Raw genomic sequence first — 14,028 nt, 5'->3', positions numbered from 1 at the left:
ACGAAACCCTCAAGTCATAAACATAAACAATAAAACCATAGCAAATGCAGATACACCTGGTTTCTATTCGGAAAAGAAATCCACATACGACAAGTCGTACTGCTGTTTTGGTAGAGAAATGAAAAGGAATTTTTTGCTTTTAACAATGTATCGCGGTCGTCATTCTCATAAACATAGGCATCCAATCGATAATGGATGGCCTATCCAGCGTGCATTGAACAATTTTACAGCTTGTCGTAGTACTGTAGAGAAAAGAGTTAGCACAATTTCATAATAAAAAGAGAGTAAAATAAGACTTACGTTCTCGTAACCAGGGACCTGCTCCTTGACACCCTTGCGCTTACGCATCTCAGTAACGACTTGACCAGGCTTGGTGTTGGGGTCAAGAGGAGATCCACCAGGGAGAACCTCCCAGTGGTCGAAGACAGACTGGGGGAAGGCTTGACCACCAGTGGCGGCACGGAGGTCGGAGGGGAAACCGAAGGACTCGTTGACGGGCAGGTAGGCCTTGACGTTGAACAGAGGAGTACCGGGACGCTGCTCCTCGGTGTAGACGTGACCACGACGGCGGGTAAGGACACCGTAGATACCACCCATGGCCTGCTCGGGAACCTGGATCTCGACGTTGAAGATGGGCTCGAGGATAGCGGGGTCGGCAAGCATGGCCGCGGCGTACAAGGCACGACGAGCAGTGGGGATGATCTGACCACCACCACGGTGGATAGCATCGGCGTGCAGGGTCACATCAAGGATGTTGAAGCGAATGGCACGCATGGGCTCCTCAGCAACGGGACCCTCACGGGTAGCCCATTGGAAACCAGAGACGACAGAGTCCTTGATTTCGTTGAGGTACTGGACGGCCTTGGTCTGGTCAATGAGCAGGTTGGCACCGTTGGTGTCGGGACCGAAACACCAGATCTTACGGGCGTCGGTGACATCCCACTCGTACTCGTCGGCCATGAGACGGGCACGGGCCTTGAAGTCGTCACGGGGAGTGATCTTGCCGTTCTCGATGGCGAGCGAGAGCTCCTCACCAAGGGGCTGAGCAGTGAGATACAGACGGTTGTGCTTGTTGGGCGACTTGGAGAGGGCAGTCATGCTGGACTCGGCGGTAACAGTCTCACGGTAGGGGACGACAGGGTCGGAGATACGGAGGGGAATACCAGCGTGGTCCTCCTCGAGATCCTTCAAGCAAATCTCAAGGTGCAGCTCACCAGCACCAGCAACAACGTGCTGGCCAGACTCGGAGATGAAAGTCAGGACACAAGGGTCGGACTTGGACAGACGCTTGAGACCTTCGACCAGCTTAGGCAGATCTTGGGCGTTCTTAACCTCAACAGAACGCTGGACGACGGGAGAGACGGAGAACTTCATGACCTTGAGGTTGTGGGCAGTCTCAGAGGTGGAGAGGGTACCAGACTTGAGCAAGAACTGGTCAACACCAACCAGACCGACGATGTTACCAGAAGGAACATCCTCAATGGGCTCGACGAAACGACCCATCATCAGAATGGTACGCTGGATGTTCTTGATGAAGAGGTCCTCCTTCTTGCCAGGGACGTAGTTAGGACCCTGGATACGGACCTTCAGACCAGAGCGGACAGTACCCGAGTAGACACGACCGAAAGCGTAGAAACGACCCTTGTCAGAGGTGGGAACCATCTTGGAGACGTAAAGCATGAGAGGAGCCTTGGGGTCACAGTCACGGATACCAAGGGCGCACTCGTCGTCCTGGGGACCCTCGTACAGAGTCTCCATACGGTACTTCTGGGCGGTGACGGGCGAAGGAAGGTGGATACAGATCATTTCCAGCATAGCATCGGCAGCAGGCAGGAACTTGCGCATGATGACCTTGAGGAGAGCCTTGCCCTCGAGGTCCTTCTCGTCGTTGGCAAGCTTAACCTCGAGCTTCTCGACGAGAGTGTTGATCTCCTCACGCTTGTTGTTGTTGACAGCGGCGAAGATCTTGAAGATGGGGTCCAAGATGAACTGGTTGAAGGAACGCTCACCACCCTGAGAGGTGTTGGACCACTTCTTGGTCTTGGGGTTGAAGTAGTTGTCACCCCAGAGACGCTCAAGCATCTTCTTGCGGTCGACACCGAACTTCTTAGCGTACTTAACGGCGAACTGGCGGACAGTGAAAGCCCAGCCGTGGAGACCGGAACCGAAAGCAACGGTACCCCTCTCGGGGTAGACCTGGACATCACCGAGGGTCTTGTCGAAGTAGGTGGAGATGATGACGTTGACGGACTCGATGGTACGAGAGAAGGACTGGTACAGGTCCTCCTTGGACTGCTGAAGCTCGAGAAGAGCACGGTCGACCTTGTTGATGACAAGGACGGGCTTGATACGCTCAGTCAGGGCCTGACGCAGGACAGTCTCGGTCTGCACACAGACACCAGAGACACAGTCGACAACGACAAGGGCACCGTCAGTGACACGGAGGGCAGCAGTGACCTCAGACGAGAAGTCAACGTGACCGGGAGAATCGATCAAGTTGATCAAGAACTCAGAACCATCGACCTTCTGGGGGATTTCCTTAAGGTCCTCCTCATCGGGGAACTGGGCGTAAAGGGAGATGGCAGTAGACTTGATGGTGATACACCGATCCTGCTCGTCAGGACGAGTATCCATGAAACGAGCCTCACCAGCCTTAGCAGCCGAGATAATACCGGCACGCTGGACCAGCGAGTCGGAGAGGGTGGACTTTCCGTGGTCGACTATTATTCAGCGACAAACACATTAGCATTCTACCTCTTAAGCACCTCGTTGTCGTTGGTAGGATTATATAGAGCATACCGTGAGCAATGACGGACATGTTACGGATGTTGGCCGGCCGGTCCATAAGGCCCCGGATCTCTTCGATAGTGAAGCTATAGAGAACATTGTTAGCAAAGCTACTCTCCTCTCCCGAATTTTTTGGATGAGCTGCAACTTACTTAACCATCTTGGCTGATTTTTTTCCTCAAAAGAGCCCTAGAGGCGGGGTTGTGTAAGAATAAATAAAGGAAAAACCGCACACAAAGGGTCAGGATCGAGGACTAGCTCGACCTATATAGAGGCCTATGTGCACACAAAAGGCTTGATGGCTTCACGGGGAAGGTGAGGAAGGGAAGGGAGAGGGAAGAGGAGGAAGGGAAAAGAGGAGAGGAGAGAGAGAAGGTGGTGGTGGTGGGAGACCAGGCCGAAAGCGAGAGGTGGGGCCTAGATGAAATAATACGCCATATATGTAAGCGCGGTATTGTGCGTTTTTTTTTTTTTTTGCGCCCTTCGTCATTTCCCGTATTGCCGTCTACCCCTCGGTTTCCTATTTGGGCATCCGCCTATAGTCCGGAGTAGGTCAATGATGCTAGGTTGAGCTGCCTGGCCGTATCATAACTCAGGCTATGCGAATATCGGTATCATTACTATTCGACTATCGGAGTACATACTCATCTCTGCTTGTTCTACTCATAGTAATTTATCCGTGGTATCCGCGTGGTACCATTACACAGCTACTGCGGATAATGAAGGCTTCTGGTAACAAGAATGATACGCATAGCCCTGCCCTCTTCGCTCTGATTGGTTGGGATCTATCTAAAACTTGGAAAAATTCAACCAGAAAAAATTTTCGACCGTCATTCAAGGCGGAGAATAGCCAATCAGAGAGCTCTGTGTAGCATCCTACGCTTCACCGCCCAGTCAATTGGACTGCGGAGTTAGGATTTAACGGTGGCTGAATAATCATTATATCAACGAACATCATCTGACACCTTGAGACACCTGAACGGTAAGAGGTCTTGTAGAAGAATAAATTACACTGTGATTAAACTGTATACAGCAGAATAATATAGAAACAATCAAATCAAACAAAGTACCAAACGCCATCTATAATGCAGAGCCGCAGCTTATCCGGGAAATCAACGAAACTAAGCAACCTTGTGCCAGCTCCCGGTTCAACAATAATACAGAGCACTTTAGGAGGACCCCAAGATCTTCGCGTATGCATCCTCCACTTCCTTGGCAATCTCCAGTAAAGTCACAATAATGATTTGATGTGTGATGTTGGGCAGCTTGTCCCGCTGAAGCCCAATCCACTCTAACGGTGGGGTGGCTTCACCCATGTCACGCAGCTGGGGCGTGTCAATCACGGGCACCTTCAGGGGTACATATGTATACTTCGACTGAGGCATGTTGACAACTGCCGTGATCTTCTCTTGTTCATGCTTGTCTCCAGCCCCTTCGGAGCCCGGGCCGCCTTCAATGCGCACCGCGGATGGCGGCAGTGGCTTGCCAAGTCGCGATGCCAGCGCACGGGAGTGCGATTCCCACATGTCTCGGATAAAGCTAATGCGAGAATAGTTCCACCCAACGTCTACTTTGCCTTCGAATGTGCTGCGGAAGACATAGTCGATCTGGGGGAGTCCGGGGACTTGCCAGGTCTCCATGCTGGCGACCAGCTGCGGAACTTTGAGAATTGTTCCCCCACGGGCGTCGTTAGCGCGCCGATCGATGTCGTTGACGGACAACTCTTCGATGTCGATGTAGGCGGGCCGGCCGATGCCCGAGAGCGCCACGTCAAGCTGTCCCAAGGTAAGCCCTAACGTACTATGGATTCTGCCCTCTTCCAGCGATACGTCGAAATGTGCTTGCGCACGGTGCGCTTCCAACTTCAGGATCTGATTGTCAAAGAAGGAGCTCGGGAAGGCGCCAATGTAGACAGAATTTATAGTAACAACAACACCTGTCTGCAACGAAATAGGTGCTTTCTCGGTGTCCTCTTCGGATTTGGTAGGCTCCCTAGCCTCGAGATCCACCTTTTCAGCAACCACTGAAGACCTCCTTCGGAGATACCGTTCAACTTCCCTCAGAGAAGCCTCGTACGCCGCTTGCTTGTCTTGAACCAACCTCTGCCAGGCCTGAAATAGCGCCAGAGACTGCGACGCAGTCAGCGTCGTGCAATAAACCTGCAGCTGATCTCCTTCCAGAATACTGAAGAGTCGTTCTTTCGATGAGCCAGACGCTCCCCGGACGTTGTACATCAAGAAGTTGAACATGGCAATCTTAACCGCGAGGAAAGGCTGGTAATCAAACGAAGCTTTGGCCTGTAACTGTCTGAAAGAGATGGAAGCCTGAATGAGTGGTGTTTTGTTTGAGTCCGGTGCTGCCTCATCCGGCCACTGGATCGAGGTGCGAACTTTGAGTGTGCGAAGCTCCACCAGTCCGCTCATCCTGCCTTTGCTATTTATTCTTATGGTGTCAAAGTTGACACACAGCGTTTGCTCTCGTTCAGAATTTTTCTTCGATGATAGCCACATGTCGTCGATGGCAAACTGTGCTTTGCCTAGCGTAGATCCCAGGTCAAGTTGTATCTCCAATTTTTCCACCGCGATAGCAGTGTTCCACGGGAATGCAGAAGTCGAAGCGACCTGCTGATACCTTTGGACAATATAAGTCTGGGTTTCCGTTTCCTGTGACTGGAACGTGGGTTGAGAATCAAATTCATCACTTGACGGAACCCAAATTTCGCGGAAAAGCAAGAGATCTTGAACCTGCTTTGCACTGAGCGCCACCTTGACCGGGCTGAGCTTGAGCATGGCGGAAATGCCCTTCGTGTTGCTGACGTGTTTGCTATTCATAAGCGATACGATAATGGACTTTACCTGGAAGCTCGCAGTTGAGTCGTTCGAATATACGTGTTTGACAGAGGCTTCCAAGGAGTTGAACGCCACCAAAAGCGCGAGGAACCGTCCTTGTTCGTCGGATTGAACGGTATTAATCGTCACGTAAACGCTGTTGAATCTTGCCGTAGCCGCAACTCGAGCGATGGGTTGGCAACTTAAGCTGAATTCTTGCTTGCAGATCAGGAGGCCCATGTTGACTCTGCACCGCCCAAGAATCGTGTCGGGATCTCTGCTGTTCAGAGTCGTTTCTTGCATAAGTTTCTGCGGTTGCAGCCTCGCAGTGGTAGATGGCCTTCTAGGTCGTTCGTGCTCTCCCACAAGCTCCTTGACAGTAGCTGTCATTTGTTTTATCAGCGGCACCAACGTCGGGTACAGAATGTTAGTGGATGCGTCAACCTTCAACTCTGCATTCAAGGTTGGATCATCCAAGCCGTTGTCGTCGAATTGAACTTTCAGTGCCACCCCCGGAGCTCGCAACGTGGCAGTGGCTGCTGGATCTCCTTGAACATACTGGCCGTACTTGCCCTCCGATAAGCGGCTCCCCTTGATTGTGGCTGTCAGCATTGTCTGCTGATCATCCAGATGTCTGCCTTGCAGAGAGACAATAGCTCCGGCAAAGTCAACATCGACTAACACGGACCGCAGTCGCCTGTTTCCGAAAAGCTTCCGTTGCGTGGTGTTCTCATTATTGTCTGGGCTTTCTGGGCTGACTGGACTTTCTGGGCTGTCTGCAGACGGCTTGACCAAAACGGAATTGGCATCACGCAATGTCTGGGCGGCAGACGCAATAGTGTCTCTTATCATGCTAGCCGGAATAATGAAATCAGACGTGGCTCGCAAGTCCAATGATTTTCCAGCTGCCTGGAACGCAAGGCGAACCTCTTTGCCTCTCGAAGAATATGCCACGTTGAAGACCAGCTCAGGCAGTAGCGCTGAGGTAAGTGATCGCTTTCGCCTGTCAATTCCAGCTGGCACCATCTGAAGCTGCATGTCTTCAATTCGAAGCTTGGCTGCGTTCTTTTTCTTATTCGAAAGCTCGACACGTTTGATAGAAAAGACCAGGTCATCGGGCCGGCGACCTGATTTAGTTGACAATACGCTGGTCATGTTCCATCCAATTTGAATATTGTAGAAATCAAGCGTGTAGATCGCATTGAAGAACACTTGCGCGTCAGACTCGGGTTCGTCGTTCACTTGGATCCCGGGGATTTCTGGAATTTTGGTCTTGCTCTCCGTCTGGCCACGCCGCCGCAGCTTTTTGAAACGCTCAACCTCATGAGACAAGTCTAGGGTCTTGATGCGCTCTTGAAGATGGGCAGCGATGTCAACCACGAGCACGGCTGTCTGGGGATAAAGTTCAACATCGAAATTCTTGCTATCCAGATGATAAGCCCGCATGGTCTCTCCATTCTCGTGTTGAACTGAGGTCCCCACAAGCCTAGTACCAATAGCAAAGCTACCATAAGAGCAGCTTCCCGATTCTTCCTGCTTTCGCAGATCGAGTCTTATCTGAGACGCATCGACACGGAATTCCGGGTATTCGATCGGATAACCATTTTCAAAGCCATTGTCTAGGCGCATGCGCATCATACCAAGACTGAAATCCATGTCTGCAGAATAGCCCTTTCCATTCAGACCCGGTGCTGTGGCATGTATTTTTGTTCCAGCCATTGTCAAACGAGCCTTGTAGAGGATCTCGGGGGCAGTGGACGGCTCGTTGTGTTCCACGGGTGATTTATTAAGAGAAAGGATATTGTGTAGGTGTCCCTGTAGTATTTCCACGTTTTGCTTGACATCGGACACTAAATGAGACATTTCGGGCCCAGACAAAGCACTCAAGAGACTCCGCACCGCACTTGCTTCCAAATAGATGAGCTCAATCGTAACGTCTGCTTCCACTTCAGTGCGCTCCGGTGACATGTTCGCCACAATCCTGCCATTGATCGGGGGTATTTCCAGGACCGATAATATATCGTCCCCGTCGCTTGACGAGAATATATGGGAGTTCTTCTTTAAATCGAAGTCTACCTCCATCTTCGAATGATCTGAAGGCATGACAGACGTCCGCGCCACTTCCCCAGATATTGTGTAAACCAACGACGGCAAGAGACGAAAGCTGAGTTGATAGTCATCCAGAAACAGTGCAACTTGCAACCTATTGAGTCCTGATTTCTTGAACTCCGCTTCTTTCTTCAAATCGCTTGACGGGAGATTGACTTCTGTCACAATCCGATGAATATGGCGGACCTCGTCCTCAATAATCCTGTCGGCCGCATGAGCTAGATTCACCGGGTCCTGTCGCATATCATATCGCAGCCTCTTGCATGACCCAGCTATCTTCAACTCGTTACTGACTTCGGCTTCAGTTTCTTCAGACATGAGTGAGCAGTATACGTATGGGTTGGCAATCGTCCATAGCATAAGGGAAGTGGACCGGCTCGAGATTTCGGTTGAACCGGCCTCCGCACTAAGGAGCAGACACAGGTCACTCTTATTTTGGCTTTGCGATTGGGCCACTGAAGCTCTCAGCGATTTTCCGATCAACGCTAGCTCGATGTTTATACCATCAAGTATCACGGAGCCAGCATCAGCGCCAAGAACAATATGAAGCTCGGTCTCTTTCTCCGACTTGTCACTTGGAGGTTCGACAGATGGGGCCGACTCGAATGTAACAGATGAAATGGCTTTCAACACTCCTTCGATAAGATCGACAATCTCCCATCGTAGATGGACGGAGGAAGAAGAACAGTAGGATTCCACATTAACGACGTTCGTCGACCTCACGACTCTCGAGGAATCGTCCTTTCGAGAACCAACGGAGATTGTAGTCGTCATATTCTCGACTATAAAATCACTCTCTTTCGGCCCCGGGTCAATAGAGAATCGGAACATACCCACGGCCAGCGATAAAAACGTCGATTCTTGGGGGGCTCCGGGGGTAGACTCGAGGTCATTCCAGATCTTTCGCATGACATAACTCTTCTCAACGTGAGCCAAGTCCCATGCACGCCATTGATCAAAAGTCGAATACATGAGCGATTTCGCATTCTCGGGCAGCGAAATGTCATCGCCTAGACATTGGGAGATGAGCGCCTGTTGCTTGTCTGACGGAAGATGATTGTACACATTCCGGATACGGGAGATGATCTTCCAGGAATCATGCTGCCGGAAGTGTGTGGGTGCAACTCGCAGGACGTACGAAATACGCGTAAGGAATGCCGGATCCGCAATGCCAGCTGCTTCCTGAGAGATGGAATAAATAAGGAATCGCAAGCGTTTTTCCTCTAATGACGAGCTATGCTGAAATGCTGACGTTACTGAATCAAGCATGGTCATTGTGCGATGAACGAGAGAAGCAAGATGCTCCACTGATTTCGTCGAGGTTACTGTATCGAAACCTCGCATCTGCAAATGTGAACGCACAGAAGGAGCTGTCACAAGCCAGAAATCCATGTCGCGTAGCAAGCAGCTCAGTTCAGCTCTTTCCTGATATGCATCAGTTCGGTCACCGTTTATAGAGACTGAAAGGGTTTGCGCTGCCGCATGGACAGTGATACTTTGCGTGACCCCAGAAAGAAGATCACCTTTCTGCCGTTCGACTTTCGTTCGGAATTCCGTCTTCAGATTAGATATCTCGACATTGTACTCATCCAAGAAACTGGGCCAAAGATTCTTGGGCGTTTCTGAAGCATTGGAAAGCTTGAATAGTATTATCGGGACCCTAACCGCAAGGCTGGTCGACTTATTCGGCCTATTCAATGCTTTAAGGTACCCAACAATATCGGACACGACTTCTCTCTGTAGTGAATCAATGATCTCAGCGGGGTGCTTTGGTTGTAACTCTTTTGTCAACGCTGATAGCATAAGAAGAAATTCCGGTGTACAGAGTCCCCTCACGCCAGTAGGAAATTCACAAGCAAGGCTTGTGTCGGTTGTCTTGTCACCTCCAAACGGCGAGAAGAAAGGGTCCAAATTTGTTCCAGACACAGATTCTTTTCCATCTTCTTCACTGGTAACTTGACGTGTAGGAAGCTGCGATGTATCAAAAGCAACTTTGTAGAGTGAAAAGGCTGGCATAGCCCACGAGCTAGGGGGTTTTGTCGAGGTGGCTGGAGTTGCTCCTCTCTTGAAGACACCAGTCGCAGAGTTTCTATCACTCCCAGCTGTTCTTGGTGGGTATCTCAAATCTTGATTTTCTCCATGAGCAGACGATTCCTTCGCCTGGGCCATAATATGTCTGGAAGCTACGCTTGGTGTGTCCTGGTTCCTTCTCTTCCTGACGCTCCTCAAACTTGAGTGATCGTAGTCGACAAGAAAACTTTTGGAGCTCGCGTTGCTTCTGGTCCCTGGACGATACGACATAGATAATGAATCCAATCGGTACCCTTTCGCTATGGGTTCCGGCATTGAAGGTATAGCGATGGCAGGAGGTTCCATTGAATCACTGTTTGTAAACGACGAATTAGGCCCCAGGCTTTCCCATTCTAGCAGAAGCCATGGAGTCCTCTGAGTCCTTTTATCATGAGCCTTGATATGCTCTTGTTGCAACCTTCGGCCCTCGCCAATGTCGCTATTTCGCTGAGCCATCCTCAGCTTTATGGTCGCTTGGAACAGTGCCAAGGGTGCAACTGTGATCGACGATAGTTTCGGGGCATGAGCAACAGACTTGCGGTCAACTGCAGCTATTGAAAGATCTGGGAGGAGGAGCTTCATACGTTTCGAGAACAGCATGTCAGCCCAATCATTGAAAGATACTGTTAGAGGTCCCGAGCTGAGAATAAACGCTGTTTGCTCTAGAAGTACGGACACGTGGATCTGGTCAACTTTGGCCCGCAAGAAAGTCACATCGTAGAGAGCGAGTGGTACTAGTGGAGGAAGGGCGTTTTCCTCGTTATCAAAGGTCATGTCAAAGCCTTGCAGGCCAGCAAACAAGCAACTCAAGAATTCTGGAGAGCATTCACCGACTATTTGCCCTATGCCAAAATCCCAGTTGCAAACGTATGTTGGTTCTGCAGGCGGCAAACCGAATAGTCGATGGCCATGGACCGTGAAACCTTCGATAAAAAGTTGAGGCTCAGATATGATAGGAGGACCTTCTGCTTGACACAATTGTAGAGCAGCCTTTAGAGGCGCAAGCGTAAAGTGCAAATCCATGTAGTAATTTGTGAACCTCAGGTCCGCTTCTAGGGATGCAGCTGTGAGTCTCGCACATTTCGAGTGATCGTAAATGCCCTCGGGAAGGAGAGCACAAGGGCTATCCACAGAGACATGGACAATCACATCGAGGTCGTTTGATTTTCGATTTAAATTGACCCCGTGTTGTGAATTTGGTGGCTTTTCGACATATGCTAGCTCTTGAAATTCTTCCAGGGTTTTGAAATGCATGTCTTCCCCGAAATAGTTTTCCTTGACTGTCATGAAATATCGAATTAAAAACCCAAACAAGTACATTTTGGGCGAGAATCCATCAACATTCAGTAACAGTGTGTCTGTCAATTCGGACGAAGTGGCGAGATAGTAGTCGTAACTCCCATTAATAGATAGGCTCTCTAGGGTAGCTGTCGATTGATCCTGCAAAAAGGAATGAAATGTGTCCCACAACGGTGTCAGAAAGTCAATAGAACCATCTCTGAGATTGGCACTGAAGCCGATTGCATTTTGCTCTGGTTTGAACTTGTTGAGCGGGATCGTGACATCCGCCCTCAACTCGCGACCATTGATCAACAGAAAACGGTTGTCTTCCAGATCAGAGGGGTTACTTATGATGTTCATGTCGTTGACATTGACAAATAACTTGACATTCGAAAACGAAAGACCCATCTTGTAAATGAACGGTACATAGGTATGATAGTCCTGTGGTGGTCCAGAGCCCCAATCGGAAACAAGGTCCGTGAGAAGGAATATGTGGTCTCGCAACAGGAAAAGCTCCATATCTTGACTCTCAATGTCGAACTTCCATGTCCGAAGGTCGTTCCAGGTCAGTGGCGTGGAAAGATCGCAGGTAACGAACTGCTGGGGGCATTGCCATAACAACCCATGGTTGACACTGGATGACATACGTGACTCCCGGAGGTCCAAGTCGAGTTGGTTATTAAACTCTGTACTTGTACCAGCCATGTCCATGGTGTAACTGATCGTAGAATTGCCAGCCACCCGTAGGGAAAGCCACCCGAAGGGACGAATATCTGGGCCGATGTGACCTATGTCGCCTTCTTTGTTCCCCGATTGTCTCCTTTGCTGTTCTCTCACCTTCGAAACTCCCTTGATTGTATTTCCTCGACCTTTCCATTGCCAGTCCTTAGACTGCTCCCTTGTAGGGATGCGAAGAGTTGTCTCGTCACTAAGTTCTATGCGAAATTTGAAAATAGAATTCCGTCTCAGATCCCCCACGGTCAACGGTTGAGATGGGTTGGAACTTCGATAGAAATTTGGAAAAAACACGTTTTGTAAACCAACGCGTTCCCGGTCAGCCCAAGGCCCGTAGTTGATAGAGCCACCTTCGATCTTGACATCAATACCCCATTCGGGAGGCGGAGCCCCATTGATGTCTGGGGAAGACCTTCGTACTGAGGAAGCTGGACTGACGTGTAATGGAGGAACACAGCCAGGAATATCCCAGAAATAGCTCACTACCATACTGGGAGTGTCCAAAATGGTGGAGAATCTACCATATTCGACAGCATTCCATTCTTCATGATCATCCTGGCTGCTTTCGTCCAAGTAGCGAGAAAGGCCGGCCCATCTAAAGTCGCTAGGAGCCTCATGTTGGCCTTTTGGCAGTGTATCCGCATTCTTGTCTTGCACATGGAAGGATTCTACCGACCTTTGAAAATACGGAATTAGGTCGCGAACACTATGCCAGACTTTGCGCTTTTGACGCTGGTAGTTAAAGATGGTGTCTCTTTTGCGCTTCACTCCACCGAGGTCATCTTCAGCTGAGCTTAATATTTTCGCAGCCGCAAGCTGGTTCTGCTTGTAATCAGGATTAGGTCGCATCTGAATGATCGGGTGGCTAAACTGAAAAGAGAATATCTGTCGGTAAAGGTCCAAAGGTCCAGCATCGCTAGCTTCGATTGAACCTGTAGCGCCATCGAAAGTTGTAGTCAGAACGGATGTTGTATGTTGATTTCCCATAACAATTGCGCCTTTGTCGCAAACCAGTTTCAAGGGGAGAAGATGGAGCAATTTGGATAAAGAGTCTCCTATCTCTTGACTAGAAGCGGCTTCGCCCCCAGTATCACTTCTTTCATTGTCATCTAAGCCATGTCCGCGAGAATTTTCAGGAGCATCATTACAGTCCCGCTCAGACCTGGATAGTGATGAGGCGCTGGGCGCGTTGGATTTTTCCTTAGAACTGGCTGGACCGTTTTCCGCATGTTGCTCGTTCTGTGGCACGACTGATAAGAGCGAAGGGGCTGAAGGAACATCATCAGTCGGAATGTTGAAGCCGGCAAGGATGCTGTCATATGCCGGAGTCCTGTTATAGATGAACCATTCCAGACCATAGAACTTCGCGGTGATCCGACAAGGTAGTGTGTCTGTTTTTTTCACCCCCCCTTGCTCTCCTAGTCCAGTGTCATGGTCGTCACTGTCCCCGTCCTTCTGCGCAGAGCTTCCCCATCTGTTTTCCGCTTGCGCCTCGGTGCCCTTGAAGTTCGATAATTCCGTTCGCTTTACGGTGTGCTTCCAATAGTGCCACGTTATGAACCCGCCGTGTATAAAGATAGTCTCGTTCGACCCGTGGTATCGAAGGCCTTTGAAAAAGACTCTCCCTCCGAGCAAAGAAACCTGAAGCGCATGGATGTCGACATAGGCGCGGTAATAATGCCAGGTGTAAGCGCGAATGCCGTACGATAGGAGCGTTGCGAAAAGGCGGTTGAAGTAAAGTAGGAAAAACAGGACCCTGTATAAGCGAGGTTATCGTTAGCAATCTGTTTCTTCCGGCGCGTTGGTTTTCTTGAATGGTGTTAAATCGAAAACCGCGGACTCACAAGAGGCAGGATACGATAAGTTCGAGAAGGAAAAACCTGTCACCATCAGTCAGCTCTATTGCCTTCCCTATAACCAAGCGCCGTCTCACCAGTTGAAGCTCGGATCTGGAGTCAACGACAACGTTGTCAAGCTCGTACTATCGCTTGCCATTTCTTAACTATCCTCGGGACAGCCCGTCGACGGCCGCATCGCGACCCAACGGGGACCAGTCACTCTCCGTTTCTCAGAGAAATATCATTCCACGAGGTGCGTAATATCGTCTTTCTTTTTTCGCAATTTCTCGCAGAAAGGGCTGTATGGAAAGCTCTTCTTTTTTTCTCGCGGGGGAGAAGGAGAGCCAGTCAATCTATGCCTTCCTGGGCGGTCACGGGGA

The 14,028-nt window shown here is 50.1% G+C and overlaps 2 protein-coding genes across 2 annotated transcripts; both read right to left on the bottom strand.

Annotated features, from left to right (window-relative positions):
- Positions 1 to 109: 109 nt before the first annotated feature.
- On the bottom strand, positions 110 to 3,184 carry EURHEDRAFT_411854 (elongation factor 2). The gene is made up of 4 exons (XM_040781748.1): positions 2,940 to 3,184; positions 2,800 to 2,873; positions 301 to 2,720; positions 110 to 242 (listed from the first exon to the last, which is right to left on the bottom strand). The coding sequence occupies exons 1-4, from the start codon at positions 2,945 to 2,947 to the stop codon at positions 225 to 227; spliced, it is 2,520 nt and encodes an 839-aa protein (XP_040639264.1). The 5' UTR covers positions 2,948 to 3,184; the 3' UTR covers positions 110 to 224.
- A 772-nt stretch (positions 3,185 to 3,956) lies between these two features.
- Positions 3,957 to 13,805, bottom strand: EURHEDRAFT_377158 (putative fermentation associated protein (Csf1); the record flags this gene model as incomplete). Its single annotated transcript, XM_040778933.1, has 3 exons — positions 3,957 to 13,566; positions 13,655 to 13,690; positions 13,744 to 13,805. 3 exons carry the CDS (start codon positions 13,803 to 13,805, stop codon positions 3,957 to 3,959), a joined length of 9,708 nt encoding a protein of 3,235 aa, XP_040639263.1.
- Positions 13,806 to 14,028: the final 223 nt, after the last annotated feature.

Source organism: Aspergillus ruber (genome assembly GCF_000600275.1).
Source record: "Aspergillus ruber CBS 135680 unplaced genomic scaffold scaffold00011, whole genome shotgun sequence".
Lineage (NCBI taxonomy): Eukaryota > Fungi > Ascomycota > Eurotiomycetes > Eurotiales > Aspergillaceae > Aspergillus > Aspergillus ruber.
Note: the sequence above shows the minus strand (reverse complement) of the source record. Positions and strands in the feature narration are given on the sequence as shown.

Coding starts and splice junctions, on each gene's coding strand:
- EURHEDRAFT_411854 (XM_040781748.1), bottom strand. Junction 2,721..2,799: donor CATGTCCGTCATTGCTCACG/GTATGCTCTATA, acceptor GCTGAATAATAG/TCGACCACGGAAAGTCCACC.